The sequence below is a fragment of the Symphodus melops genome (genome assembly GCF_947650265.1).
Source record: "Symphodus melops genome assembly, chromosome: 19".
In the NCBI taxonomy this organism is placed as follows: domain Eukaryota; kingdom Metazoa; phylum Chordata; class Actinopteri; order Labriformes; family Labridae; genus Symphodus; species Symphodus melops.
In genome coordinates, this window is record NC_136709.1 from 15414807 (window position 1) to 15441033 (window position 26227).

Consider the following 26227-nt stretch of genomic DNA (forward strand, 5'->3'; position numbering starts at 1 on the left):
GTCTTTTAAATGAAACTAAAACGTTATGTTTAATGTGGTTAATGCAGTACTGTTTATTCCATGTTTTAAATTAACACACTGAAAGGCCACTCACACACTGTCATCAGAGAAGATTCAAAGGTGATGTACGATTTGTTTTGTAAAAAGAATTAAAGCCTACATGTGAGTGTTTCTTTGAGAGATCCGGCTGTCCTCATTTTCTTTGCCCTGCTCTGCCCACTCTTCATCTGTGTCGTCCATTGCAATCCCCTTCTGGGCTGCCGTCTTCTGGTAGGCCTGACATTCAATTTCTGCTCTGCAACACAAAAACAGCATTTCACTTATGTACATGATATATAGTAGTTAAAGTTGAGGAAAAGGCATTGTTTGTAAGAGAAGTTTAAAGTATTGACAAACACGATGATAAAGTACAGTAAATAGTATGATGAAAGCATTCTACCAAATCAAGTTAGATTAACAGAAGTGTTGAATTGAAAAATTGGGCTTCTTTTCTAACTTTTTAAGGAATCCAACGCAGTCTCTGTGTCCATATATTTCAGCTATGCGCACTGGTTTGTCACCACAGAAGTCCTCCTTGTCCATAGGAGCATGGAGCGAGTGAAGCAGCCGCAGTACAGCCAGCCGGCCTGACTCTGCAGCAAAGTGTGCAGCCGTCCATCCATGCTCTGTCCTCAGACATGGCCTTGCTCCATGCTCAATGAGTATCCTAACTGTTTCTGTATGTCCTGTGAAAAAGGCATCAAAGGGATCTGACACATGCAACATAGTAGATAAAGAAAAACTTAAACTGGAGGACACAATATATTCTGTAAGTTAACTAAAAGGACATTATTAAGCAATATTACATTACCATGAATTTTGAAGTAATTATAAATTCTATTAAAGTTTGGAGAGATTTTTTGAGGGACATAACCTTGATTTGTCATTTTAAATCTTAGAACTACAATTTAAGAATTATTTTAAATGGTCTTTGATAAATACATTAGCCAACTTAAGGCTGAATTTTAAAAAATGTTTTGTTTTCTGACTATGTACTACAGCAAAACAAAAAGCTTAAACCTCAAAATGCTGCATGTATTAACCGGGCAGAAAACAGTAAAATTAGCAATACGCCCTTTTTCAACCCTGAGGCTGCACCAAGTCCTCCTTATGTTGATGTGTAATTTGCATTTAAAAAGTCAATAGGACAAGCAGTGGCTTTAAATGTGGAGAACCTCTACTGCTACAAAATCATGGAGGATCTTTCCAAAGGTGAAATTGAAGCCCATAGGCCACTTAAAACGGTATTCAAAGCATTTGGGATAGTTTATCATCGAGTAAAATAAGAAAAACAGGGGACTGGGAATCTAATAGGCTAAATATAAGACCTGTAGGTATTCGGTGCATCAAATACAAATGTAAAATATGCACTTCTCTTCAACTACCTTTGGCTGCTGCCCAGTGAAGAGGTGTCTTAAAGCTCCAATCGACGTCTCTCTGATTTGGATCACATTTATGTTGTCTCAGTATCTCTTCAACTTGATCAAAATCCCCCGCTGCCGCTGCCTGATGCAGCTCTGTCATGTCGGGTCACTGGTTTCCTAGCAACAGTTGTTCAACAAAAGAGGAGCCAAGCGCCAGTGAATGGTAGTGCTGCCACCTGCTGTAGAGAAGGTACGAAACCAGCCTTTGAGTGAGTGACACAAAAGTAACGGAATATCATAAGAAATATTCATATGCTGTAAATAATACGAATAAATAGAAGGCCTAAAAATAGCTTTGGATAGACAGTAAGTTAGCAAGGGAGTCATGTAAGCCAAGCGACCGTTGAATCAACGCTAGACTGACTTCATGGCCACAGGCCAACAACCGACGAAAAAAATAGATTTATAACCATGCTCATAATTCTAATTTTAAGTGAAATGTTCACACGTATTTTTCTTGTTTTTGTTAATACAACCAAGTACTTTATGAAAACAATCTGCACGGAATCTTTATTTTTACCTATACTCTAAAAGTGCAAGGAGGGTTTGGAATAGCATTTCTGTACAATCTCATTTTAAACTAATTTTGGACAATGATTAAAAAAAAAGTCATTCAGTCTGCAAATCTTTTCACTGAAATATAATTTCTTAAAATTTAACAGGAAATATGAGCAAAACAGGCCTATTTAGTTCCATCTCGTACAGTTTTGATCAGTGGAGCAAGGGTTGTCGACAGACTTATTTCAAGAATCTTATTTTTATTGTTACCCAAAGAAACCCAATCTAATCAACACTGACCGAAGGCAATTATCAACTACCATATTATTTATATTTATATATTTCATCACTTATCTTTGTAAACAATTGCAGCTGTTCATTGCACAAACTCCTGAAATGTGTACAAGCCATTTACACATTACTCATCCAAGTCAATTAATGTTTATTGATACAATTTCACTACATGACACACTTCATTTTATTCTGCAAGAATGAAGTGGTAAAAATCTCTCACAAAATACATATATTTGACAAAAATCAGGACTGTTCCGTTGAGAATGAGCGTCCCCCAAATGGACATTTCACTGGGTCCAGAGCTGAAACAAGCAAAAAAAAAAAAGTTAGAGTTAGTCAAAGTTACGACAGCACACGTTTTATATCAAGGGGGAGCCCCCATGAGGTTTGAAATCACCCATTGCCCTTGTGGAGAAATTAGTGGTTAAGGAAATACAAGGTTTTGTCCTACCTGTCATTTGAATTTTTGACGACTTTAACACTCCTCTTCATCCTGGTTCACTGAACATGAGGTATAATATGACATAAAAAAAATGTGAATAATGCATTATACTTGTGTAAAACCAAATTAGCACTAAAGGAAAAGTAAAATTAAGTGAAGTCACTGACCTGAGCCTAAATCGGCCAAGCTGTGATCTGTGTTCAGTCCTTTCCAATATTTGTCCATCAGTTTATTTACAACTACTCCATCACGTTCAATTTCAACTTTATATTGAGGAAAAGCAATCTTAGAATTATTAACCATGCTGAGCACAGTCAACTTGAGTGGTTTATCAACCAAGAGATTAAAGAACTCATCATAAACTCCGTCCTCCCAGGAGCCCTTGGACTCATCAAATCCATTCAAAGAGCACAAAAAGGCTTGAGGAGCCTGATCCAGCAGGCTCTGGGGTAGTGGTATTATGTTTTTCATTTCAATCTCAGACTCATTTCCGTAGTCAATAAACAGAACATGAAATGTATTATCCTCTTTAGAAATCACTTGAGCTCGATACCACTTATCATCACTGGAAAACAGAGCAAGGCATGGACTGCCAGGACCAAGAGTCTCAGAGAACACAAGGTCCTGTTCTTTTCCTGCATCCTGAGCAAGCTGTGCTACTTTGTCGAGTTCCTCTGTGTTGGTATACTGACACCAGAAGTAATGGGGTTCCACAATACAAGAGGCGTACACCATCTCTGTCCCAGTTTCGGCAAGTTTTGGATTCTTGTACATGCAGATATTGACATTTCCTTTAGAAAAACTGGCTTGTGTTGTCTGAGACTGAGATGAGTTGTTCTGGAGGAAATCTTCAGTTTGGGGACATTTTATGGAAACAATGTCTTTGGATAACATTTTCCATTGTTTTTGCATTGCAGTATTTATACACACTCCTTCACAGTCAATTTCCACAGAATACTGACACATGGGTATCTCTGAATGGTCTTCCATATTTAAAACTTTCAGCTTGAGTGGTTTATCAACCAGAAGATTGTAGAAATCCTCATGTAAGTTGTCATCCCAGGAACCTTTGGACAAATCGAATCCATTTAAAGAGCACAAAAAGGCCTCAGGAGCCTGATCCAACAGACTCGGAGGTAGTGCTCTCACATTCTGCAAGTTGACATCTGCCTCATTTCCATAGTCAATAAACACAACCTGGAATACATTGTCAACTTTAGAAATAACTTGTGCTCGATACCACTGGTCATCACTGGAAAAAAGAGCTAGACATGGACTTCCAGGAACCAGGGTCTCTGGAAACATATAATCCTGCTGGGCCTGTCCTGCTTCCTGGGCAAGTCTCTGTATTTTGTTGAGCTTCTCCGTGTTGGCATATTGACACCAGAAGTAATGGGGCTCCACAATGCACGACGCATATACATCCTCGTTCTTGTTCTTGGAAATGTTTGGTGTTTTGTACATAGAAGTTTTCACATTTCCTGTGCAAACACTGAGGTGTGTTGAGTTGAACTCAGTTGGACCATCCTGGATTGTGTCTTCTATTTGAGAGTTTTCCTTCTCAACATACTCTGTGGCAGATGTCTTCCAGTATTTTTGCATTGCTTGATTTACAAAAAGGTTTTCACACTCAATTTGCACTGCATGTTGGGGAGCAGGCATCTCTGAATGTTCTTCTACATTAAACACAGTTACTCTGAGTAGTTTACCATCCAAGAGACTATAGAAGTCATCATAAACTCCGTCCTCCCAGGAGCCCTTTGATTCATCAAATCCATTCAAAAAGCAAAGAAAGGCCTGAGGCGCCTTTTCCAGCAGACTTTGAGGCAGTGGTCTTACATTTTTAATGTCAACTTCAGCCTCATTTCCGTAGTCTATAAACACAACATGCAGTAAACTCTCAATGTTCTGAATGACTTGAGCTCGATACCACTGGTTGTCGCTGGAATAGAGAGCGAGGCATGGACGACCAGGCCCGAAAGTCTCAGAAATCATCATGTCCGTTTGTGTGTTCCCTGCCTCCTGTGCAAGCCTCGACACTATGTTTAGATCTTCAGTGTTGGTGTTCTGACACCAAAAGTAATTTGGTCCAACAATACAGGAAGCATATACCTCCTCTGTCTTGTTTAGAGAAATGTCTGGCCTCTTGTAGTTGCAGATGTTCGCATTTCCCTTAGGATCAGAAGGGAGAGAAAGTTTGGCCATTTCTGAGTCACTTTGGTCACCTTGTATGAAAGCCTCAACCAGCACAGATTCTCTGGCTTGAATAGTAACGTCCAAAGTTTGTTCTGTTCCTTCATCCCAAGTTATTTTATGTTCAACTTGGGTTGCAGAGACACTGGTATTAGATTGTGAATTTTTCTCAGCTCTACCAAACATCTCCTTGTTGCTGTGAACTTGAGTTTCTTCCGTGATTTTCTGTAATTTTGAGAGACTCATGAGCTCTTGTGTTGACGAGTCCTCATTTGGCACATTGTTTTTTGAATTTATAGGGTGTTGCTCTTCAGTTTGCCGAACAGAATACTTTGAGATCTTTTGTTGCGCCATATTTAAAATCCTCTTTCTGACTTCCACATTTACATTCACAGATCCTTCGAACAGCTCTACAATTAGTTTCCCCTTTGCTTCTTTTGCTACTACTGAAACGGTGAAACTACAGCCTACTGCACGATCGGCAAACCACTGGTTGACTTCCCGTGGAACTTCTGGAGGGACACCATACAGTCCAAGTGGAACAGCCAGCACAGGAGCTGACCTGGCAAAACTTGCTTCAGCAGGAAAGGGACACACATCAGATTCATTTACTGCGAGGGTATCGCCATAGTCCACAAAGTGCACTTTAAGATTAGGAGACTTTTCTACCACTTGACCTCTGTTCCAACAATTATCAGTATACCTAGCAAAGCAAAGGCTTCCAAGTCCAAGTTGGTGATCTTTGCACTGTGTCTCGTCGATATGTTTTTTAACATTTTCCATCACTTTGTCGAACAAATGAGAATTCCTGTCCAGTTGACAGTAGAAGTGATTGACATTATCTGAAGAAGTCACTAACACTTTCTCTCTTCCACCAACCTCAGAATTATGCCCAGAGTAATTGTATCCATCTGACTGTACTTGTGTAGAGAGTGGCTCTTGAGATTTAGCCTGTGCACACTTCTGAGTCAGAAGCTTGCATACACTGTGAGATGAAGATTCCATATCCACCACATTGAGGGGCAGACCTTCTTCATCAGACGTTACAGCTTGGACAACACATTTCAAACCTGTGCTTGATGAAGCGCCTGAATCCACAAACTTCTGAAATTCTGCCAGTTCAGCATCAATCCCAGTGATGGCTGTGGGATAGGATGGGATTTTCTGATTCAATAAGCAACACTGAAATGCTTGAGCATGCAGACGCAAGAAAGCCCGATCAATAGGCCGCACATCTCGGAGTGGAACCAGGAGAGTGTGACCATAGTCTATAAACCTCACATCTACTACAGGGGAATGGTGACTTGTGATGATCCTCGCTCTGTACCAGATGTTGTTGTCTGGATTACGGGCGACACAGATGGATTCCACAAGTGGCTGAGGGTAGTTGGATGCATAGTGGTTTTGCAGGTCTTGCATAAGGAGTTTAAGAGAGTTGCCATTTTCCACTTTTTGACACCAGAACTTTTGTAGGCTTTCAATGCAAGATACGTTTACAGTCATACTTTTTCCTTCAGTGTATGCATCATCTTCATCAACGTTTTGCATCACAAAATGAAAACCTCTTGTTGGAAGACACATATTGCTAAGCATGGCAGGGTCCGATTGTTCAGAGTTCTCTTTGATATCAACATCTTCAGAGCAAGAGGTGTCCACATCATCTGACCTGACGTTGACTTCCACTTGCTTGGCCCTTTCCTCTGATAAACCATTGCTGAAATCCACACCTCGTTTGTTCCTAAGGGAATGAACAAATAAACCAATGGGTTCATCCAAAGCATCCAATTCTCCTTTATGCTTTAAATGAGGAGAGAGTCTCGTCTTTTTTATGAAACTTTCGTTTGTGCATTCTTCAGATGCATAAAGAGTGACATGATAGACATCTTCAGGTTTATCATGGCGGTTAAACCTTGCCAAAACTATCTGGTTTAGGAGGAGTGATTTCAGGTGGTCAGTTTGCTCAGTGGTCCAACCGGTCCCGTTATTTGTAACACCATCAAGGGAGCAGGGATATGTGTAAACGGGCATTCTCAGGAATTTTTCATTCAAAGGTTTGATGTCTTCAACTAGGACAAGTTCAGTTTTTCCTTCATCCACATGCAAGACTTCTACAGTACCATCACTTGGCAGGTTTTGCCTAAGTAATGAGCGATGCCATCTGCCATTCTTGCCTTTAGCAGCACATGGATCCCCGCAGGTCTGTGGTTGTGCCTCTCCTAAATCCGAACTTGCTTCATAGTGCTGGTTGATCTTTTCTGATAATACGTTTACTGTCTTTGAAAGAATTTGGAGACGGCAAAATATGCTATCTGGATTCGTTACCTCTGTCACGTTAACAGTTTCATACATTTCAGTTAACAGTTCTGGGTAAAAGTACTGGGGTTTTTTCTCAAGTTGGCAACCAACATTCAGATTCTGCTCATGTGTTTTGACGTGAACTTCAGAAGCAACTCCTTTTGGGAAATGAAGGCGTTCTTGTACGAGGCATTTAAACTCCTCTGCTGGTACCTTCCTTGCTACCCCAAACTTACACATGTGCTTGGAAACAATTGGTATATCAAGGAGAATTATCCTGTCTGTCATTAAAACATGTTGAACCAGTCCCTTAAAAGTCTTTCCATGCAGAGATTTCAAAAACTTGGAGGCTTTCTCAGGCCAGTTATTCTCCAGGGAGAGGACATTTGCAAGTATGCAGGACTCGATTCTAGGTGGAAGGAGGAAACTGTCACTCTGGCCCCACGCTAAAGCTTCACTTGTGGTGGTATGAGGCTGTCCCTGGTCAATCAGATAGATATTGTAAGCTTCACCCTCATTTGATACAATCCGAGCTCTGTGCCAGGTGTCACTGATGAAAACAAGACACAGATCTGCTGGTTTTCCTTCTGATCCATTAAACTTCTTTTTGGGAATCTGAATCTCCTCTATCATCTGTGCATAAATGTGCTTCCGCTCATCTCCCATGTTGACCCATAATTCCACAAGACCATAATTGGTGTTCAGGTTTACCCTTGTGACGTGAACAGGTACTTCGGAGCCTGGTGTTGGGAGTCCAGGAATTGAACACATTTTGAAGCTCAGAGGTCAAATGTGTCTGAAAAAAAATAGGACAAAAAAGCAGTTACCATTTAAAACATTACTGCAACACATTTAGAGTTGATGTAAACATGTTAAAGCATTTTAAAAGGGGACAGTCTGAAAAATCCAAATTGACAGTGTTTTGAAACATATGTTTGGGTAACCTGTGTGTCCACTGACACACGTGAAATAAACCCAAACCCAAGTCTTACAGCACAGAAAAACACTCTCCTTGTGAAATCACAGTGGGATTCTGTTAAAAAAAAACTTCCACTCCCCTTCTTCACTCACTTTTTGTATTTAAAGAGACACACCAAAACTGAGCGCTCTGAGAGAGCTGGTTTATACAAGGTCACAAACCTCCTGTGGTGCTTGACTCATGTTATATTTTGACCTGAACACAGCCCAGATGTTTCATTTAGACCACAAGGACTATTTGAAAAGGTAGAAAAGGGCTATAATATGTCCTCCTTAAAACTTTTAAGTGATCCTGTGTACATTTGCAGATAGCAGAGGAGTAGGAATGTCAGAGTTTTTGAAAATGTCACTACAGATTAACTATGATGCTGTGGCAATGGTGTTTACCATCGGTCTTGTTTAAAAAGATTCATCTTTCCAAAAGTAGTTTATGTCAAAACTGTTACCAAAGCAACAAAATTATATTAGATTATGTGTACTTTCACAATACAGAGGGTATTTAAAGTCATATTGACCAACAAGATTAATCATTAAAAAAGGACAATTGTAATTGTTACGCTCGCATAGTTTTTCTTGATCTTTAAAAATTCCAAAGGAAGAAAATATTGAGAACTGTTCTGCCCACACAATATTCTTCTCCCCACATTGGTTGTGGGGAGAAGAATATTGAAATATTTTGGCAGCATCTTGTAATGTTAAAGTTATTAATTACTAGGTGCACATTAAGTGACCCAAAAAAAGAGGTACTAACTTAAGAAAAACTCAATGCTCATGAAAATACACTTTACACATGGTTTATTTACACATGGCTTAAAGTAAAAAAATGCATACAATCTTTACAACGTTTAAGCCTGTTTGTATAGGTATTAAAAAAATATGAATTGTCTGATCTGTCACGTTAAGATAGGTGTTCCTATTAGACTGGCACTTAGCGCCATCCACTGTCCATCTGCTGAACACACCAGCATCACAAGGTACCATGTGTATCCAACAGTTTCTACTTCATTTAGGGGTAATATTTTGTTCAGTCATTGAATTTATGGGACATTTACATGCGACAGTTGCCTACAGTATCCCAAATTCAATGCACAGTTTAATTTCCCCATTATTCAAACTGTAGGCTGTTTTATGTTGATTCTGAAGTATTTAAAAATTGAAGAGAGAAGGCCATTACACTTTTAGTTCATTATTAGTAATCTTGTAACATAACAATGCAGCAAACAATTCAAGAGACAACTTACACAACATATTGACAGTAATACATAAATATAGCCAACTCTTCAAAATAGCAAACTCAAACTAGAGTTGAACATTTTTGTTTTAGATTGAAAAATGACCCAATTAAGGTATTAAAAGGTAGCCTACTCAACAAAATTATGTCTCCCACTCATGTTCCAACATTTAGTTGAGACAAGAATGAACTCATCTTGTAAGCAAGTAGTGTTCCTTTTGTGACTTCTAAAAGCTCTAATCATTAAGTGTAAATTCACGTAGACTACAGCTCGTTATCGCTGAATGCCTCACTCAACGCAACTTCTGATCACACTTCACATTGCGCTCAAATGATTATCAGCCTGAATCTGTATCTGAATCCTAAATGATGTACTTAGTGACTTCTATCACCATGCAGACATTAAGCAGAGAGTTACTCACCGTGTTTGACGCACACGACGCATGATGAATGAGATTCAGTGTTAGGAGTTCGGCAGGTACTCACACCGGTTTTTAAAGGCTTTGATTGTGCGTAAATCCACCGGGGCGGTTTACAAGAACCCTTACAAATAACATATGCAGCTTCTAAAGCAAACCTAGACGTTGTCCAAATGTCTTTATGCGATAAACTCCAAAGCAGCACTGTTTAACAGCCGTTTTAAATGTGTTTATGCAAAGAGACGGGAGACTGGATTCTGGACGTCAACCCAGGTAGTTGATGACGTAACACGTTGTGTTCAGGTATTTGAAGTGAAGTGAAACCATCGTCTGTAGCTGGAGCTCAGTCCTCTCTGTGTCCAGAAAATGTTAATCATGATTTAATCTCTCACCATGTCACGTTTCCAGGCTGCACACAACTGCATTCTCACAATGGTGTACGCGAAGAAGAAATATTAAGGCTAATATTTGCCGGACAGGTGTCCTATTTTTAATTCACTTGCTGCTGTCTAGTGTCTGTGAGTCAGATAGTTATTTGGAGGTAGGTGTGCAGTCTTCATTAAAACACTGCCAAAAATGTCTCGCTACTTCTGACACGTGGACATGTTGGACAGTGTACTGTAAGTGGGAATAGTGATTTGCAAATCTTAAAGAAGTGTGTTTTATTTGTACTTCCAGGTACTTGTTTCAGTATGAGTAAGAGGAAACTTAAAGTGGTTGGTTATAAGAAAGCAGCCAAGCGCCACAGTGTTGCAGCTAATGAAGAAACACCGGGTGATGAAAACCATCAGGCACCATCTTCCAGCAGCTTCCCTCTTTCTGCCACAGTGAGTCATTTCCCCACAAAGCACCAAGTATTTGTCTTTACTTTCTCTCCACCTCATTAACAACTGAATAAATGTTTCATTCTAGGGAGATACCGGCCTTATTGAAAGTGTCAGTGTGAAGAATTTCATGTGTCACCAAATGCTCGGTCCATTCCAGTTTGGGCCCAACGTAAATTTCATTTTCGGCAACAATGGAAGTAAGAGCCATATTTTAGAATCTGTCACGTGATCTTCTTTGCTTCAGCTTGTATGTTTATACCTCCCAATCCAGCCAGGGAGATGGACACAATCTGCTGTATCTGCTACCTTTAAACTAAGGTGCTATGATTGTGTATTTGTTTAATTTAAAATAGAAGACTGTAATTCTTTTTTCTTAACGTGTTATGCATAGTTACTGTTGTTCATAGTATGATCAATGGTAAATGGATTTGAGCTTGTACAGCGTTGCTCTGCCTAATTGGCCTACAATCTTTAGTTCTGCATGAGAGGCACTAGTGTCTGTGGTTTATTCTTCATTTAGCAATTTAATCTCCGTGTTGATTCTGAATTAATTCTGAGGTGGAAAAAGTGCAATACTGCATGCTCTGACTGTCGGCCTCGGTGGAAGAGCAACCGTCACAAACAGAGGAGTGTCCATGAAGAGTTTTGTAAAGACTGGTGAAGAGTGAGTCACTGTACATAATGCTGCTATACTCTGTGGGAAACAGTCATCAGGGACAATCGATAACAAGTTGAATGCCATAACAGTAGTCTTCTCTTTAGTTCTGCAGTTATAATCATAAATCTGAGAAACAGAGGACCAGATGCCTATAAAAGTGACGTGTACGGCGACTGCATCTCTGTTGAGAGTCAAATCTCTTGCCTTGGACCTCGAACCTGCAAACTGAGGAGCAAATCAGGTGACTTTCTGCAGAAACGGATTTGTCCTTAAATTTTCTCTAAATGTCAGACACACTGGGAGATGTTCAGTCAGACTCTTATCCATCCAAGCTCTGTAAATAAACTATCTAGTCCATTTAATGTGCACAACACTGTGGCTGCTCTGAGCGAGTGTTAACATAAGACCTGTTTACATTCATGCAGGTTGATCATTTTGTCATGAAACTGATATGTCATTGCATTATTATGTGGATAATAAGAACTTGAGCAGCTGTCTTGAAGTTGCTGCTCTTGTAAGTGGGAAACGTACAAACATCTGTTGTGCATTCTAGGAAAAGTTATCTCACACAAACAGGAGGAGTTAGCAGCCATCTTGGATCACTTCAGCATCCAGGTTTTTATTTAATTTCATTAATGGAGCCATTTTTTTCAGGCTTTTGGAAAAATCATTCATCATCACTGCAACAAGTGAAACTTCTGAAGTACATTTGTTTTTTGTTTTCCAGGTGGATAACCCAGTGTCCATTCTCAACCAGGAAATGAGCAAACGGTTACTGCATTCAAAAAGTAAATCAGACAAGTATAAGGTAATCCATAACTGATAAGGATTTATTTAATTTTTTAGACGATGTGAATTGGAAACCTGATCAAACTTTTCTTGTTTCAATTGGGTTTTGGTTTTTTTTTCATTGTTTTTTGTAGTTCTTCATGAAAGCAACTCTGCTGGAACAGATGAAGAGAGATTACACACACATTCAACAAAGTAAAACAATCACACAACAGCAGGTCGAGAGACAAGAGGAGGTACGGCTCTCATCACATATCATCACATTATTTGGTTACATTAGGTCTACGTCATGGGGAGGATGGTTAGCTGAAAGATAAACACTTCAGTTGCTCTTCTGTTGAACACAACACCCTTTGTTGTCTTATTCTTCTTCCGTTGACACACTGTGACCTTCATGCTGCTGATCAGTGTTTCTCTTCTTTTTTGTTTTTGAACAGTGGTGTCTCTCCTTGTTTAATTTTTTTTTAAAAGCCTCTTTAAAATTAAGGCCAGGGGACTACAGATGAAAACTTGCGTTTTGGCTAATTCTGGCATTTTTACCCATCTCTTATCATGTGTTTTATTAATATCCACTGTCCCTTCCTAAATAAACTGAATTGAATTGAATTTTGCCAGAATGAAGTCTATTAATTTGATGTCTCAAACTTTTTTTGTATTCAGTATCTCAAGGACCTGAAACAAGAGTTTCTGAAGAAGAAAGAGAGGTGTGAAAATGTGCCGTCCTTCGGTGAGATGAAGGAGGTCCTTGAGAATCTGAAGAAAAAAATGGCATGGAGTTTGGTAAGAGATATTTTGTCACAGTTGTATAAACCAGATACAAGAAACTACTGTTTGTTTGTTTGTTTACTTCCTGCTTTTTTTATATTCTTAGTAGTGTGAAAATGTACGAAAAGAAAAGAGAGACCATAGAACAGTGAGATATTGTCAAGAACAACATCTCCATTGGTTCTTCAATTCCTGTCAGTTTCATTCAGCTCCTCCAGATGATCATGGTCGTCTTTTATTCCTGTCAGGTCAGAGAGAAGGAGCTGTTAGTACAGCAGCTGAAAGACGACGTTGAAAAGGAAGAGAATGATGACAAACATCAGAAGAACCTTCGGCTCTGTCAGGTGGCTCACAAGTGTTCTTATTCTGTTAAATACATATACAAGAGTCTATTTGTAAAGGTTGGAGCTCTTCTAACCCTCACCAGCAAATGAACCTAGTGTCTTCTCTTCACGTCATGTTAGAACAGTAAATCATGAGGTTTACAACAGCTGTCCTCCAGTGAAAAAAGCAACTTCGACTTGGAATTTTCAGTTCTAACATGTTGTCTTTAGAGATCCCTTTAACTCTGTGGTGTTTATTTATTTATGTTTTTGCCCCTATGAACGTCTCCCCTTTGTCGTTTTATCTGTTGAAAGTTTCTCTTTAGGATTTAAACATAACTTACACTGTCAGCTCACAAGCTAATGCACATCATAAACAAAGATGCTAAAAACACTTAACACACTGGAACTTCTTTTGATTACTTCGTGTCAATGAAAACTTTAATTTAAAACAAATGCTCACAGTCTACATGTTGCTTCTGTTTAAGTCTAATCACAATCTGATAATGTATCCAATCTTTGGACATCAATACATTATTTTCTGCTTTTAAAAATTCTAACACGATAATCTTATCATGATAACCTTTCCTTTCACACAGGCTACGGTCACTGAATTAGAAGGAAGGCTTCAGTGCATCAAGAGCTGTATTGACAATCTGAGAGAACAACAAGACTCTTTATCAGGTGACTGTCACAATTTGAGAATACAAAGGAGGATTATCAACAAAAGTCATAAGGAACAGGAGGTAAGGATTTGGAAATTGATGATAAACCCAGTTCTGTAGATGTGCAATTTTTTTATTTTTTTTTTAGTATCATAACGTAAACATTGTTTAAAGTGACACAATCTTTTCCCTCAGCTTCTCTTTATTCGGGTTCTGAACAAACTCAAGCAGTCAAAGCAGGAACAAAAGCTTCTTCAAGAGAAAATAAACAACGCAATAACAAGGTGGGGAAGTAGTGAAGTGAAACAAATCCTCTAATTGAAGGCCTGAATAAGAACACGTGCATGCATTTGATACAATATTTCTTCCACTTAGCATGAGCCTAAACAATGATGGAGAGACAGAATACACGGAACAGCAGAAGAAAATATCTAGCCTGAAAGAGCAGCTTGCAGAGCTTGAGAATTCGTGTTCACAAATGAATCAAGAGATAAATAGCCAACATCAAGCACTTTTCAATGAAAGGGAAAAGCTCTATAAGCTGAGGTACAAGCCATGACTTTTACTTCAAACAAATGTACTGTTAAAGTTTTGTGGGGGAGATTGTCATTTATATGAGGGCCCAGATGATCTGGCCTTTGGTGATTGCCCTGATGGACAATTTTTCCTATCGGACAGATTGGAGGAAAGAAACAGCCAACAAACATACAAGTCCAAACTCAGGAGAAAGAATCAGTTCCTCACCTGTCAATCAAACAACATGAGGCGTTTTGGAGAAAATGTACCCGACCTGCTGAATGCCATTTCTGAGGCGTATGCCAAAGGACGCTTTCTCAAGAGACCAGTTGGTCCCATAGGTGACTCTTATTTATCATGTATTGTTGGTACGATTTCTCTGCTTAGATTTCCTTCTCATTAATTTCAACTGTTATTTTTAGTCCTTCTCTTCTGGCTGTGTAATTTATTTCTTAACTGCAGTGTTCCTAGTATTGTTTAAATATCAGATAAAATGTAGTTTGTATACACCTGCAGTGAATCAGTTCTACAAATGATGCTGTATATTGACAGCCTGTGTTCTCTCTCAGGAGCCTGTATCAGCCTGAACGATCCCACGTTGGCAGTAGCTGTGGAGTGTTGTCTGCGGGCCGTCATGAAAACTTTCTGCTGTGACAACCACAAGGACGAGGCGGTCCTTCAGGAGTTGATGTCTACCTATTATCCAACAGGCAACAGGCCAGACATCATTGTCTGCACCTTCTCAGACAGACTGTACAACATTGAAGGACGGTCAGCATGCAGCAGCAGAATTTCCTAGTTGTTGACTTGTGAAATTTAAAATTCAAATAATTATGTGTTTAACTTCTATGCTTTTTTGTAGGAAAGCATATCATCCTGAATGTCAATGTCTGTTGGACGTAATCACAGCATCAAGCACAGTCATCATAAACTGCCTCATTGATATAAGGGCGATAGAATCTGTTCTGATCATAAAAGTAAGTACATCTCTAATGCACATTGATGCCAAGTCTTGCATGTTTTGCATCGCGTTCAGTTTTTACCTTGTCACCACATAACTGTGGTTTCATTGTTTTAGGAAAAAGACAAAGCGAGGAGGATCATGCAGCAAGGAGAGTCACCCCAAAACTGTCGTGAGGCCTTCACGGCTGAAGGAGATAAGGTGTATCACAACCGTTATTATACCTCTGAATACGGCAGAGCCAAATATCTTGGCATGAATCTCGAGACTGAAATAAGGTAATTGATATGCTTGCAACATATATTGTTTGTGGAAAAAAATAAAGCTGACAGAGTTACATTTCTACTCGCAGGCACCTTGGGACTTATATCTGTCATCATGACTCTCAACCATGCTAGCTCATTCCCCCTGTTTCCTATTTTTATGTTAAGCTAAGCTAACCATACACTGTACTGTATCCAACTTGCTGTTAAGCATCCAAACCCCTTCTTATCTAACTCTCTGAATGTCAACAAAGGAGCGGTGCATAGTACGACCTCAAATCTTAAGTATTTCATTTCGAAAGCTTCAGTCTTTGTTAAATGGAAACATGAGTCTGTAGTGTTTACTTCTGCAGAGTTTTCTAAAGAGGCTTTTACAAGATTTTTTTTCTGTCGACTGTGTGGAGTTCTGTGTTGTATCCTCCCTGTTACAGTGTGTTGGAGTCAGAGTTGGAGAATCAGCAGGCTCAGCTGTCCAGGTTTCAGCTCCAAGTGACCTCTGTGTCTGATAACATCTCGGACATGGAGAAGAATCTCAATACCACCATTATGTTGCTGAAGGACACTGTGGTCAGTGAAGCGTGAACTCTTTCAGGATGTGCACCAGAACCTTTTATACCAATAATGCTTCCCTCGATCGTTTTCTTTTTTTCTCCCTCCTGATCTGGCCTCTTTTTTTTTTTTTTTGCTCAATCTGCTGTTGTTGCAGAAAGGTCACTGCTGAAAATTGTGTGATTTATCTAGCTTTATTCGATGGTGTATTGCAAATAACTGGCTTTTTTTTCTGTACAGGCCACTGTGAATCAATGCAAGGCAACCATATCGGAGCTGCAGACAGCTGCAGAGGAGCACATTGGTGACATCAACTCCTTGGTGATCATTTACAGTAGGCTTACATTAAAACAGACACAAATCCTACCAGGGATTTTTTAAGCTCAATGTCATCAAATGCTTGTTGCAGGAAGAAGTTGCCAATGAGAACAGTCAGAAGATCAAGACAGAGAAACAAGCTGTTGATGAAGCAAAGTTGGAGCTAGACAAATGGCGGAAAAAGGCAGAGGACATGGAGTCAGAATGCTCTTCTGTTAGGAAACGGTTTGATCAACTCTTCGAAGAGAGGGAGCCTTTAGAGGTACAGTCGTGGCAGGCATGTTTCTGCCTGGATTCTGCATCTATTGTTAGTTTGCAAAGCCTTTCTAATTAAAAGTAGTGGTTGTAAAATGTAATATTTTGGTTGCTGTCTTGAAGCATGAGCAAGAGCAGCTGGAGGCTGAGTGTACAAAGCATAAACGTAATCTTAAGATTTTGGAGAACCGGCTGAAGGCTCACAAAGACAACATCCAAGCTATGAAAAGAGACCTCACCCAGAGAGAAGAAGAGTTACAGGTAACAATAGCTGTACGCAAACAGCTGTAATGTAAATGATAACATTGCTGAAAACCATTCACATCAGCTAACAGTTAAAAAACTTGACTGGAGAGGTGATTTACGGCCTCCAGAGATCTGTAGCTATCTCAAGTAAAATCTGTAAGGCTGTCTTAATAGGCTCACATGTGACGACAGGAATATGTGGCCAAAGCCTCAGAGATCAGTCCTGAGCGGCAGCAGGTGACTGGCACCACCAAGAGCATCGACAGAGAAATTACTCAGCTAAAGAAAAAAATCAAAGTTTTGGAGAGCAGCCATGGAGACCGGGAAAAAATGGTCAGGTGAGAAATGACATGCTTTCTGAGAAATATGTGGAAACAGAGTCATGTTGAAATGCTTGAGTACAAAATATCTCCCAAAGACGGAGCAGCTCTACAGATAGGCCAAGTGTGAATGGTCGAACCTGTTGTTTGTGTGTGCAGTTTTCCAGTAGTAATTTGGTTGGTTGTTAATAATACATCAACATGAAAGCACACATCAACTCAAGTGCTGTAGTTAATTACGTATTTCAAAGTACAATTTGCTCTCGTTCTATATCTGAATATTTGTTTGCTGCTGTCTTGTTGCTTTCTGTTTCGACTCAGCACATTCTAGATTTCTTTTAATGAAAAAAATATTTAAATTACTTTACAAATTAAGATTTAAAAGCACTCCATTAGTGCATGTCCATAGGATCCTGTTTGTGCATGTGTCCCTGTGTGTGCGTGTGTGTGTGTGTGTGTGTGTGTGTGTTGCATGATTTCACTTTCACTTTCAATCGATTTCAATCTTCTTCTATTTAATCATGCACAGGAAAAAAAAATCAACATCTGTGCATAGAGTTCCTCACAGGAGCTTTAAGTAACACATTTTAAGGCATTATTTGATTGTTAACAGAATTTGGTGGAAGTGCCTCAGCTAACCATTCAACTCTGAGTTTATTTTGTAGCAAGACTTTTGATATTTAAAATAGAAGAAGAGTTAGAGCTGTCTTGCATCATTCTTCCTCATCAGGTTCCAGCTTTAGTTATTTAATCAGGAAAAAATGTCTTTCTGTCCACTGAGGTTAAGTTCGTCCACAGAGACTCCTCCTGCCACTCAGTCTTTTCAACCGGATACTTCAATCTGATCTGCCCGTTGGCCATCACTAAATCCTCGTGTGGCCTTATTCAGGAATAAGAACAATTTAGGCTAGGCCATTTTCTGTCCTTCGCCCTCATTAGGGAGTACGCAGAGGCCCTCGCTCTCTACAGAAAGAAAACCAACCAAGTGTCGGATCTGCGGGGGTTCATCAATCGACTTGACAACATCATGTCAGACAGGAAGAACAGATACAAATTCATGCTTCGGTAAATAATGCTCAGCTGAGTTTCAGAACAATCTATAAATATGTAATTGTTTCTGCTCTGATTTCATGGTTTCATGTTTCACCTGCTGAAGGTCGCTCTCTGTCAGATGCAAGCTCTACTTCAATAACTTTCTGATAAAGATGAACTGCTGCGGCGCCATGATTTTTGATCACAGCAATGAGACGCTCTCAATCTCGGTATGTCTATTTATGTATTTTTGTGTATGATCTACTGTGGAAGTTTCTTCATGTTTTATTTTACTAAAATGATTGTTTGGTATGCTTTTTGAGTTTTCTGTTATTTAATTATCCAAATAAGAATAGTTGGATACATTTTTAACAATTCAATTAAACGTGCCATTTTTGGAGGTTGTAGCCCTCAAAAAAGTTGCCCTGTGTTTGACTCCCACCCTCTGCTATTTACCACGTGATCGCTCACCTTCTAGTCCTTGTTTCAGGCACACAAAGCTCGCAAAAAATATATAAAATAAAGAATTAAATAGCTCCAAAGTGTTTTGGGAATAAATACCACACCTCTTGATATAAAGGTTGGGACGACAGACGGGGAGGATGAAGCTGTGAGGGACGTGAGCTCTCTCTCAGGCGGCGAACGCTCCTTCTCCACTGTGTGCTTCCTGCTGTCTTTGTGGGAGATCACAGAGTCACCCTTCAGGTGCATCGATGAGTTCGACGTCTACATGGTAAGCACACAGAAACAACAGTATTACTTCATGCATTATCCATTTGTAAAAAAAAACAAAAAAAACAAACGTGTAATTTTAACTCACTTTCCTTGTAGGATATGCAAAATCGAAGAATCTCAATGGATCTTCTCCTTGATCTGTCTCAGCGGCAGCAATATCGACAGTTTATCTTCATCACTCCCCTCACCACCAGGTGGCGCTCTTCTTGGTGTTTGTTTCTGACCTTAACCTTTAGATTAAGTGTAACTTTACATCTTAGTTTTTAGTCAAGAGGCTGAACTGAACCATCAGATCAGTGACCATTTTTCAAAACTTTACATAATTGTTAATGACGAGTTTATTTGTAGAGTATTTGAATAAAAGCAGAATAGAATACATAAAGCATTCATTGTCATTTTGTATCTGTTTTTCATGGATTGTATTGATTATTTGAATGTGTGTGACTTTATGCATAGAAAGTCTGTACACAGAAAATAGAGCAGAGAGGGGAGATGCTGCTGCAGCCCCTTTTGTAACAAATGTCTAATCCTCCTTTGAATACCTATTTTAAATATATATTGAAAAACAACAAGTTAATTTGAACAGTGCCATAGTGGGTTTTTCTGCATTCTAAAAAAACCCTGCTGTTTTCTCTTTTTGCATTCATACAGACTTATTTCTCTATTTCAAAAGGTTTGATAACTAAGTACGCATCACCTGCTCTTTGTCTCTTTTAGTGATCTGCCTAAAAGCAGCTTCATCAAAGTCCACCAGCTCCAGGCTCCAGACACTCTGGAGAGTGAGAGTGAGGATGAAGATGTTTGAAGGGAGCTCTAGAGACCAAAACATTAAGGATGTTTCTGTCATTTACTGTATAGTTCTGTTTTCCCTTATGTGTTTGGGAGTTCCATCTCACACTCTTTGTTTCTTTATTGGGATAAGGTAAATGATGGGTTATATAAAAACGTTATTGTTATATGTAGTATTCATTGTTGTGTAACTTAGTATTTTAACTTGTGTTTTAGAATGGCAATGTTCAATATTCCTGAAGTTAAAAATCAAACATTTAGTTTAAATGTTGGCGATGTTTTGCATCATACAAAAATGTATTATAGTCAAGTCTCATAGTTATTGTTCCATTTTTATATGAGCCATACTTTATACACACACACACACACACACACACACACTATGACACAATCAGCGATTAGTTCACGCAATCCATCCGTTCATCCACATCAACACACTCTTTTCGTTCTGCAACTCTTTTTTTGCATTAATTACACCTGCTCCACTGGGTCTTTTGAAAAAGCCTGGTGATGGTTTATTTATTTTAATCACTACAGAATTATTTTTGGGTGAAACACATGCCACATGTATAAAAGAATACAGTCACTTATGATTTTTCATATTTGATAGAAACATTTAATAGACAAAGAATCTGACTTAGTGACTGGACTGAAGTGTGTAAATAAATAACGACATAAATAAAGTGAGGGTTGGTTTCAGTTTATGTTTTAGACAGAACAGTGAAAAGCTTCTGCAACCTCCACTAATGTAAGTGGACTACAAGCAGACTCTCAGTCCATGCTTGCATAGCCTAGAAATGGGGAAGCAAAGCATATGAAAGAGAGTTTCCACCACAACTTTGAACTCACATTATCACCTGGTGGACGTCTCCTACAGAAACGCTCTTTCAAAAGCGTTGTCTAACACTTCTCTTGAGGGCTCTGCATCTTTAATGATTGTTGCGAATGGAATAGATTCGAAGATGAGACCTTTCGATAAAAAGTTTCTCCTTACAAAAAAGTTTTAAAAGTAGGAATGCAGTGTGTCCAGTAAACATATATGAGGCTTTTTTAAACCTTTGGAAGTGGTGCTGTTCTCATGAGGTCCCCAGCCAAGAGAGTGAGCGCCCAGCAATAAGGTCAAAAGCCGAGACTGTACTCATTTTGCAGTGCTTTCTTTTCTGTAAACATGTTGATATGTACTGAGTTAAGTCATTTCAGTCGAAGTCAAAGAAGCAGCCAGTATAAGAAGCCAATTTGGATCATTTGTTGGGAATAATGAATGAGTACTGGGCCTAATGACAGTGGTCATTTCCTCTAGTTAAAGCAGCAGCAGTAAAGTAAATTCATAAAGAAAAGCTGCTCCATATTCCTGCTCATCCTAGAAGTCACTGAAGCAAAACAGAACACATTCATAACGTGAAAGCTCTTCCCTGGATATTATCCCTCAAATGCGACCCAAATATATTCCAAAAAAACTCAAGTGTCACACATACACGTGTCTCAAAAGGAGGGAAGCATGCGCCCACGTTACTGGAGGTGAACAATAAGAGTCTGATGAGTCACATACTGTACATCCCATGCAACAATACTAAATGAATTCCGGAGGGTTTTCTCTTTTATAACCACCTAAAGATGCAAAAGGTAAGAGATTATATTTTTTGACACATAATATATGCATGCAAAGAACCTACTCTTCTTGGTTCCATCGTGTGAGAACATCTGGAACAGACACGGAGCCTCTCTATTGTCCAAGAGCTCAACAGGTCTGGATAGTAGAGACAGTTACAATTATCATAGGAATTATTGTTTTGTTACTATTATGTAAAGCGTACAGAAGTTGCAGCAGTGAACACTGGGGATCCTAAATACTGCAGTAACATAATTTAATGCAGTGCTCCACTGATATACAAGCTAGGGTTGAATGAGAATGTGTAGGGTTACGGTGCACAAATCACGTTGGCATGTTTCCAAATAGAAATGTATGATATCGTCATAGCTATATTCAAAATTATTCAGCATTTAACATTCTCATGCATACAACCACAAGAAGCAAGTCCATTGAAAAATAGTCCAAGCATTGTTTTTTTCCTGTGGAAATGGCAGAGAACCTAATGAGACATTAAAACATGTGCTGCTGTCCAGAGTGTGTGGATTACAGACGGGGAATAGGAGCGAACAGGCAGGGCTCACTTCTGCATTTCACACTGCAACAGGAGCACGATGGACGGGTCGCTCTTCGCTGCCTCTTTGAACTCTTCCAACGAGATTTGGTCATCGTTGTTCTTATCCATTTTGCTGAAGATCTTGTCCACCCTCTGCGCCGGTGTCAAACCATCCTCGTTCATCTTCATCATGATCACAGTGCCCACCATTTTGTAGATTGCCTGTGGGTGAGATGCAGTGAGAAATTAGCACAGAACTGATTCTTATGTAACCCAGTGAAGCGTAGCTGGATTGTTCGTTTGTTCATATAGATGGAGATCAGTGATTCGCAGCAAGTGGTGTTTTTTACCTGGGGGTTATTTTTGACTGTTACGGAAGAGTATGTGGAAAGCTTAGCAAATGAATTAAGCTCAACCAAACTGAACTAGATCAAGAGATTGTGGTTTATTTTAAGATAAGAGTCCCATGTGTGAAAAAGCCATGAGTCCAAAAAGTGAATGCAAAGGTGGAATGGTAGAAAATGTTATAAGAATTGATGAACAGTCCAATATGTTATATGTCAATCTACAGATAGTTCAAAAATGTTAGCCAAGAAATTTGAAATGTAGGAATAAAGCAAAGTTATTATCTTAAAGTCTGAAAATTACAGTTAGAGTTTACATAATTGTTAGCTAAAATCACCGCATGAATGGCTTAAAATATTAGGCTATTAGGCTTAAAATATAAGGCTAATAGAAAAAAGCGGAAAAGTTGAAATTGTTGGCTAAAAGTAATTAATTAACTAGTTGAAATTGAAGTATTAAAGTAACAAATGGTTGAAAAGGACGGCTTAGGGTAAATAATAGGTTAAACTAAACTGTTCTGATCTAAAAGCCATGAAGTAACAGCTGTAAGTCTTTGTTAACAGGCCTACATGCAAATGAATAGCCTAAACATTTGAAATTGTTATCTTATTTTACGCTATCTTAACTTATTTTCTGAAATTCGGACAATAATAAACTACAATAATAAATGGTTGTATAATAACTGCAACTTCCATGAAAGTGAAACAATCACTGAATGTATACCACTTTTATCAAGGTGATGTGATATACAGCATTAACTAAATGATCCACACGTAACTACTACACAACATACTTGAGATCTAGTGCAATGGGGATTAGAGATAAAAAGATTGGAAATAGTTTGACATTGATGACATTTGCAGAAATGGCACAAAGTTATTCTATACCACTGCAGTTTAGTCATCGGAGAACTGAACTCAGGGCATTGCAGATGTGCAGGACACTGATAACGCCAAACAACAACAGAGCAAGTCCCTCATGAGCAAGAGCTTAATGACTCGGTAATCCCTTACCTCAATTATCTCCAGCATCTCCACTCTGGTGATTTTGCCGTCACCATCCAGGTCGTACATGTTGAAGGCCCAGTTGAGTTTCTGCTCAAAGCTGCCGCGGGACGTGATGGACAGAGCGCAAATGAACTCTCGGAAGTCAATGGTGCCATCCCCATTTTTGTCAAAGGTTCTGAAGGCATGTTGTGCAAATTTGGATGCATCGCCATAAGGGAAGAACTGCAAATGTGGGAGAGATGTGTTGAATAATTCAAGGCTATAGCAGTTAAAAGAACCACTTCATGATGCAAAATAGCCATGGCATATGAAGGACCACTGGTCTGTTAGGTGTAAAAGAAGCAAATGATTAAGAGACATTGATTTGACACAAACCTTGACATAAAGCTGCTGAAATTCGTCCAGATTCAGCCTGCCAGTGGGGCAGTCTTTCAGGAAACCTTTGTACCACTGCTTCAGTTCATGTTCATTAAACTCTGTGTTCTTCACCAGATCCTCCATCACCTCGGGAGTCAGCTTGCTGTTCTGCTTTCCCATGGTTCCTGTGGTGCAAGAACATGTGAATAATGCATTTATCTATGCTTGGGTGATGACAGTAAAACAGCACAGTATGAAAACTGCCCTTTTTATTTCCACATTGAGCATGAACACAGGATAAATTCGAGTGTTTTTAGGAAGAGGGAGGTTAGGCTGCAAATATGTCCCTGGTGTTCCTGTTCTATTTATGTCCCTGCATCCTGCCTGTGCCAGTCTCTAGCCCAGGCAGCACTGACCTGGATCGTCACTCTCAGAGCAGATCCAGTTCATCAAATGTTCGACCACCACTATCAAGTTTCCATTGCAAACACTGTTCTTTAACCTGACAATCACAACAAAGCCTGTGCTTGGTTGTAAGAGAGGCCCCTGCTGCAGTAAACCCACAGACCTGAGTGAGGACAGTTTGCAGGAGCACATAGTCTGCCTGCTGTAATCTGGATTAGGGAGGAATGTATCGTACAACTCTCTGCTCTTTACATGTTATAGTTTTTAAGCCAGTTGTGGGTGATGCGCAGACTAATCAGACCAGATTATCATGACACTGAAGGACCTCGTGGCAGCTTGAGCATCCACACCAGAGCTCTCAGAAGTCCCACATTAATAAATGATTGGCTCATGATGTGACAGATGACATATTGAGTCCAAAAAAATGCACCAATTCTTAACACATAATCAAACAGAGGCAGCTAAAGCAATAATATATTTGCATAATCTTGACCAAATAGGGTACATTGTGGTAACATCTTGAGGCCAACATACGGTCCACATCTCTGCAGCAGCATGACAGCAGGCTGAGCAGCTCTACCACACACGGCACTGCATTGGCTCGGGCCTTCACACTACAAACAGCAGAAATATGCGCAAACCACAGTGTTTAATATGCACCCGCTGCTTGTCACATAACCAGTCCGGAGGAGCCTGGCTGTTAATTATAGGATCTCATGTCGGGTTTGATCTCTAGACTAGGCTGTAGTAAATGACCTTGAGGACCAACATTTTGCTGGAGGATGACAAAACGAAATTGTTTGACGAAGCGTTTCACCAAAGAAAACAAAACAGCTCGAGATCGAACTGCGCCGTTTAATTGTTTGGATCAGAAACATGCTTTCCCGTGTCGTGCTGGCCACAAGTATGAATGACTCGCTTTGCCCCAAATAGAGGCCACCAGATGCTGTTTTATTTTACGCTTTGGGCAATGACATCTGAGATAATGCTATTAAAGCTAACCGCCTCCTGTGCAGGGCAGAGAGGGGAGACGCTGCTGCATTCCGATGGAAACGACGCAGTGAGAGTATTTTCAGATTAGATCCCAACATCCTGCTGCTAATGACATCTTTGCATGCGCATTTTGGGGCGATAAAAATGCAAGAATTTCATAACCAACCAGACCTCATTTTAAAGCGCAAGGCAGCTCCCATCAGTCCAACAGCAGAGCCATTTTTAGCCCATAAAGCCAATTAATTGCGCCATTGTTAATGACATTCTATTATGTCATTAAATCATTGCTTTCAGTAATTTTCTGTCTTCTGGTTATTTCCAGGGCATAACGCAGGGGTTTCTTTTAAGGGATGCGCATGTGCCCATGTGAAGTCCCTTCTACTCGATCCCATTCATTCACACGGAAAGAAAATGTGAAAAGGAATGCGTGACACTTTCATAACCACATCTGTTATCTAATAATGAAATATAACGCATGATATGTAGCCTACATGTGCAGGTAATTACGCCTTACCTTTTTAACCGCCTGTATTTGGTGATTCTCTATCGGAATAAATCTGCTCTGGCTTCTGCAGAGTACAGGGAAAAAAGACAGCCTTCCGATGAAAACGTTTTGCCCAAAAGGGATTATTGTCAATACAGCTCGCCTCCTTTAAAAAAAAACACCCGCTGATGAAATTTCTGGATTTTCCCTACGTTATTCCAGATGAGGCGCAGCAGGGACCGATCCCACGCCAGTCTTGGGTTACGCGACTACAGGAGCGCAGCGTCACCCGTGTGCATCACAGCTTGATCAGAAGTTTACTGATGCTCTGCTGCTCGCTCTGAGTTCAGCTGCTGGATCTTGTCACGTTATGACTGAATCCTTCGTCGTGATGATGGAGATGCTCAGCCTTACATGTATTCAGCAGAAAATAAACATTTGAGATTCTGTCCTCAGTGGTTTGTGTATGTAAACTGTGCACTTGATTTGTTCGCTATACTGAGTCTGTTGATTTTGTAACTTGGATCTAATTATTGATTATAGCCTAACTAATCTGGATTTGGATTCTACTAACAATGGACGTTCATTTATAAACCAATAACATCTATCTGAGGCGCCTAAGATCCATTTCATTGTGTGCAGGGCCCCCTCTATGCCACCCCAAAACT

At 39.6% G+C, this 26227-nt stretch overlaps 4 protein-coding genes across 6 annotated transcripts; 1 reads left to right on the forward strand and 3 right to left on the reverse strand.

The window, feature by feature from the left end:
* Positions 1–23: 23 nt before the first annotated feature.
* Positions 24–1607, reverse strand: ankrd66 (ankyrin repeat domain 66). Its single transcript, XM_079369742.1, has 3 exons — positions 1425–1607; positions 497–749; positions 24–295 (listed from the first exon to the last, which is right to left on the reverse strand). Exons 1-3 carry the CDS (start codon positions 1561–1563, stop codon positions 157–159), a joined length of 531 nt encoding a protein of 176 aa, XP_079225868.1. The 5' UTR covers positions 1564–1607; the 3' UTR covers positions 24–156.
* smc6 (structural maintenance of chromosomes 6) lies at positions 1566–20507 on the forward strand. 3 transcript variants are annotated; one of them, XM_079369737.1, is made up of 27 exons: positions 1566–1672; positions 10492–10640; positions 10726–10837; positions 11199–11304; positions 11403–11539; positions 11852–11913; positions 12026–12106; positions 12222–12323; positions 12748–12867; positions 13101–13196; positions 13775–13921; positions 14036–14124; positions 14216–14386; positions 14519–14697; positions 14926–15127; positions 15219–15333; positions 15435–15595; positions 16012–16147; positions 16370–16450; positions 16539–16709; positions 16826–16963; positions 17141–17286; positions 18208–18333; positions 18425–18530; positions 18881–19033; positions 19132–19229; positions 19753–20507. In XM_079369737.1, exons 1-27 carry the CDS (start codon positions 1624–1626, stop codon positions 19838–19840), a joined length of 3321 nt encoding a protein of 1106 aa, XP_079225863.1. In that variant the 5' UTR covers positions 1566–1623; the 3' UTR covers positions 19841–20507. The 3 variants fall into 3 exon arrangements, with proteins under 3 accessions (XP_079225863.1, XP_079225864.1, XP_079225865.1); XM_079369738.1 differs by having other exon boundaries at positions 1576–1653; XM_079369739.1 differs by lacking the exon at positions 1566–1672 and adding an exon at positions 10239–10354.
* On the reverse strand, positions 2387–10211 carry tdrd6b (tudor domain containing 6b). Its single transcript, XM_079369736.1, has 4 exons — positions 9817–10211; positions 2865–7981; positions 2707–2756; positions 2387–2557 (listed from the first exon to the last, which is right to left on the reverse strand). The coding sequence occupies exons 2-3, from the start codon at positions 7954–7956 to the stop codon at positions 2731–2733; spliced, it is 5118 nt and encodes a 1705-aa protein (XP_079225862.1). The 5' UTR covers positions 7957–7981; positions 9817–10211; the 3' UTR covers positions 2387–2557; positions 2707–2730.
* Positions 20315–25267, reverse strand: vsnl1b (visinin-like 1b). The gene is made up of 4 exons (XM_079369741.1): positions 25247–25267; positions 23696–23862; positions 23327–23542; positions 20315–22190 (listed from the first exon to the last, which is right to left on the reverse strand). The coding sequence occupies exons 2-4, from the start codon at positions 23855–23857 to the stop codon at positions 21993–21995; spliced, it is 576 nt and encodes a 191-aa protein (XP_079225867.1). The 5' UTR covers positions 23858–23862; positions 25247–25267; the 3' UTR covers positions 20315–21992.
* Positions 25268–26227: the final 960 nt, after the last annotated feature.

What these genes read in the sequence shown, in the direction of transcription:
- ankrd66 (XM_079369742.1), bottom strand. Translation starts at nt 1,563, where the DNA reads ATGACAGAGCTGCATCAGGCAGCGGCAGCGGGGGATTTTGATCAAGTT. An exon ending in TCACTGGGCAGCAGCCAAAG is followed by an intron (nt 750 to 1,424) that starts GTAGTTGAAGAG and finishes TGCATGTGTCAG; the next exon opens with ATCCCTTTGATGCCTTTTTC. An exon ending in TGCGTTGGATTCCTTAAAAA is followed by an intron (nt 296 to 496) that starts GTTAGAAAAGAA and finishes TTTGTGTTGCAG; the next exon opens with AGCAGAAATTGAATGTCAGG.
- smc6 (XM_079369737.1), top strand. Translation starts at nt 1,624, where the DNA reads ATGGTAGTGCTGCCACCTGCTGTAGAGAAGGTACGAAACCAGCCTTTG. An exon ending in GCTTCCCTCTTTCTGCCACA is followed by an intron (nt 10,641 to 10,725) that starts GTGAGTCATTTC and finishes GTTTCATTCTAG; the next exon opens with GGAGATACCGGCCTTATTGA. An exon ending in TTGGTGACATCAACTCCTTG is followed by an intron (nt 16,451 to 16,538) that starts GTGATCATTTAC and finishes TGCTTGTTGCAG; the next exon opens with GAAGAAGTTGCCAATGAGAA.
- tdrd6b (XM_079369736.1), bottom strand. Translation starts at nt 7,956, where the DNA reads ATGTGTTCAATTCCTGGACTCCCAACACCAGGCTCCGAAGTACCTGTT. An exon ending in CTTGGCCGATTTAGGCTCAG is followed by an intron (nt 2,757 to 2,864) that starts GTCAGTGACTTC and finishes CCTCATGTTCAG; the next exon opens with TGAACCAGGATGAAGAGGAG.
- vsnl1b (XM_079369741.1), bottom strand. Translation starts at nt 23,857, where the DNA reads ATGGGAAAGCAGAACAGCAAGCTGACTCCCGAGGTGATGGAGGATCTG. An exon ending in TTCAGCAGCTTTATGTCAAG is followed by an intron (nt 23,543 to 23,695) that starts GTTTGTGTCAAA and finishes CCACATTTGCAG; the next exon opens with TTCTTCCCTTATGGCGATGC. An exon ending in AGATGCTGGAGATAATTGAG is followed by an intron (nt 22,191 to 23,326) that starts GTAAGGGATTAC and finishes TCTCACCCACAG; the next exon opens with GCAATCTACAAAATGGTGGG.